General features: G+C 36.6%; 1 protein-coding gene across 1 annotated transcript in view; it reads right to left on the bottom strand.

The window, feature by feature from the left end:
* LOC107300506 (interleukin-6 receptor subunit beta) overlaps positions 1 to 2,272 on the bottom strand; it is a 23,343-nt gene that overhangs the window by 5,970 nt on the left and 15,101 nt on the right. The window contains exons 8-10 of the mRNA XM_015829829.1: positions 1,337 to 1,477; positions 862 to 958; positions 593 to 674 (exon numbers count right to left, since the gene is read on the bottom strand). Of these exons, the coding sequence (XP_015685315.1) occupies positions 593 to 674; positions 862 to 958; positions 1,337 to 1,477 (320 nt within the window). The remainder of the gene's footprint in view (positions 1 to 592; positions 675 to 861; positions 959 to 1,336; positions 1,478 to 2,272) is intronic.

Below are 2,272 nucleotides of genomic sequence, written 5' to 3'. Positions count from 1 at the left end.
GTACCAGCCAGGAGGGGCACGGATCCAACAAACATGTGGTTGCATTCAGCCCTCCCAAGACCCTGTCCACATCCTCGGGAGCAACAGAGTCAAACTCCTCCCATACAACCGTCTCAAGACCTGCTTCCGTCTCCTCCCCCTGGGCCAACCAGTCGGAGTCCAAGCCTTCTCGGATCCGAGCGACTTTGTCATACAGATACATAATATATAAGATTTATCCTTTTGATTTTTTAAAAATTAGGTTATTAAATACTGAAGTTTCTAATCTATTAGGATTGCTTTTTTAAAATATATACAAGAAAATATTTACATTTTTGCGTTTAGTTGAAGATTTGGCCTGGATTCCAATCAAATTCTTCATCAAATGCAACAGCCTCTTTTCTCCATGTAAATTCTGATTCAACATTAGGTTGACAGAATGGAGAAGGAGATATTTTGCTCTTTTTCAATTTCCCCAACCATATAGCTCTCCATAAATCAACCCCAGGGCATTAGGGGAGGATGTCACATCTGGAACCAAACTGCCTCTCCCATTCTTTTTTTATAATTTGGTGAATTAGTTTATAATCCAATTTTGTTTTTTTCCTTTTACCTTAGCTGGTGTCTGTGGTGACCACTGAGCAATCACACTCTTTGAAGGATCAGGCACATTAGGCCAGATGTGTTTCTTAATGCTGGAGAAAAATAATAAAAACTCAAGTAAAAAAATAACAAGTGATATTTAGAATTACACAATACACACACACACACACACGTACATTAGTACCACTGTAGCCCTCCCTCCTTTGCTCAATCAAGAATGACCTGCAGTGTGCTGAATATATGGTGCTGTACAAAGATAGTACCACTAAGGATACTTACGTATCTCGTTTGCTGAAGCAAACTAATACACCCAATAAAGTAAGTAGCAGAAATGCTATGCAGATAGGAACAACTATTGCTTCTATTTCTCCATCCTCTGAAAAAGAAAAACGCAAAAGGAAATCAGCACATTTTCTTCAAATGTTTATTAGTTTACCTAAAAACAATTTAAAAAACCTCTAAAATAACAAATGAATCATACCTATCCTTTTGGATCATACCTATCCTTAACCATAATGTTTAAATTCACATATTGTGCAAAACAAAAGAAACCCCTCCGACAAAAACAAATAAATCACCTGATTTGTGAATTATGTCACATTCCCAGGGTATGTAATATAGAATGAAGTAATGAAATCATCTATACATGACTTTCAAGTGGTCCAAAAAAGGAGGAACTCTAATGGGTACTTAGGAGGCATTTCATCCCAAGCTGATTATTTTAAAAATTGAAATATTTATATACAAAACTTACCAAATCTATTTGTAGAAAATGTAAACTGAGGACCAGCTGTTCCTCCACTTTCTGTGTATGCTGTCATATGCACAACATACAAAGTATTACTTAATAAAGATGATAGTAAGTACTCTGTTTTCGAAGGGTCCACAGCCACAACTAGAAATTAAAAAAAATGGATTGACAATATTTTACATTAAATCTATCCAAACTAGTTTTCTCTAACCTTAATCCAAATAAGAACATTTAGATCTGATCTCAGTATAGTTCATCCTTCATTTCTAATTTTATTAATTCTGTCAAAATATGAGCTGCCTGTAGTTACGCATTGAGATGGTCAGCTCAATATTAATATTACTGCATATCATAACATGCACATACTGTATTGGATGAAATATGATGGCAACTCAGTACCTGTCGGTAATTTGTTCTGGAAGATGTGACGAATACTAAAACTAATGTTCCATACAGTTGGAACCATAACAGAGCTGCTTAGCAGAAGGGATTTAGAACATGACCCTCCTCCCAGATCTGATTGGATTAGATGTAACTGAAGAGAGGCGGTCCCTCAAATAATCTGTCCCATGACATGAAAGGCTTTATAGATCATCACTAGCATTTTGTATTACAAAATGTATTACACCCAGAATAAAACTGGCAACCAAGGCAGCCCACAGAATGGAGGCATACATGCTGATGGAGAGGCTGCTCATGCAGCCACATTTTGCACCAGCTAAAGCTTCTAAATATTATTCAAGGGCAGTCCCATGTAGAGTGCATTCATACAGTAATCTATATGAAAGGTTAACAATTCATGAATAATGTGGCAGGAATACCACAACATAGTACAGGACTGTTTGTCCACAAGAGTCTTTGTGTACAAGAAGCAACTGACAAGTAAGGTTCATCCACAAAAATCTAGATGAATACTAGGTGGAAGCCAGAGTTAGTTTT

The sequence above is a fragment of the Protobothrops mucrosquamatus genome, unplaced genomic scaffold (assembly GCF_001527695.2).
Source record: "Protobothrops mucrosquamatus isolate PMUCROS unplaced genomic scaffold, P.Mucros_1.0 scaffold7277, whole genome shotgun sequence".
In the NCBI taxonomy this organism is placed as follows: Eukaryota; Metazoa; Chordata; class Lepidosauria; order Squamata; family Viperidae; genus Protobothrops; species Protobothrops mucrosquamatus.
The sequence above is the reverse complement of the archived record's forward strand: the minus strand, read 5'-3'. Positions and strand labels throughout refer to the sequence as shown.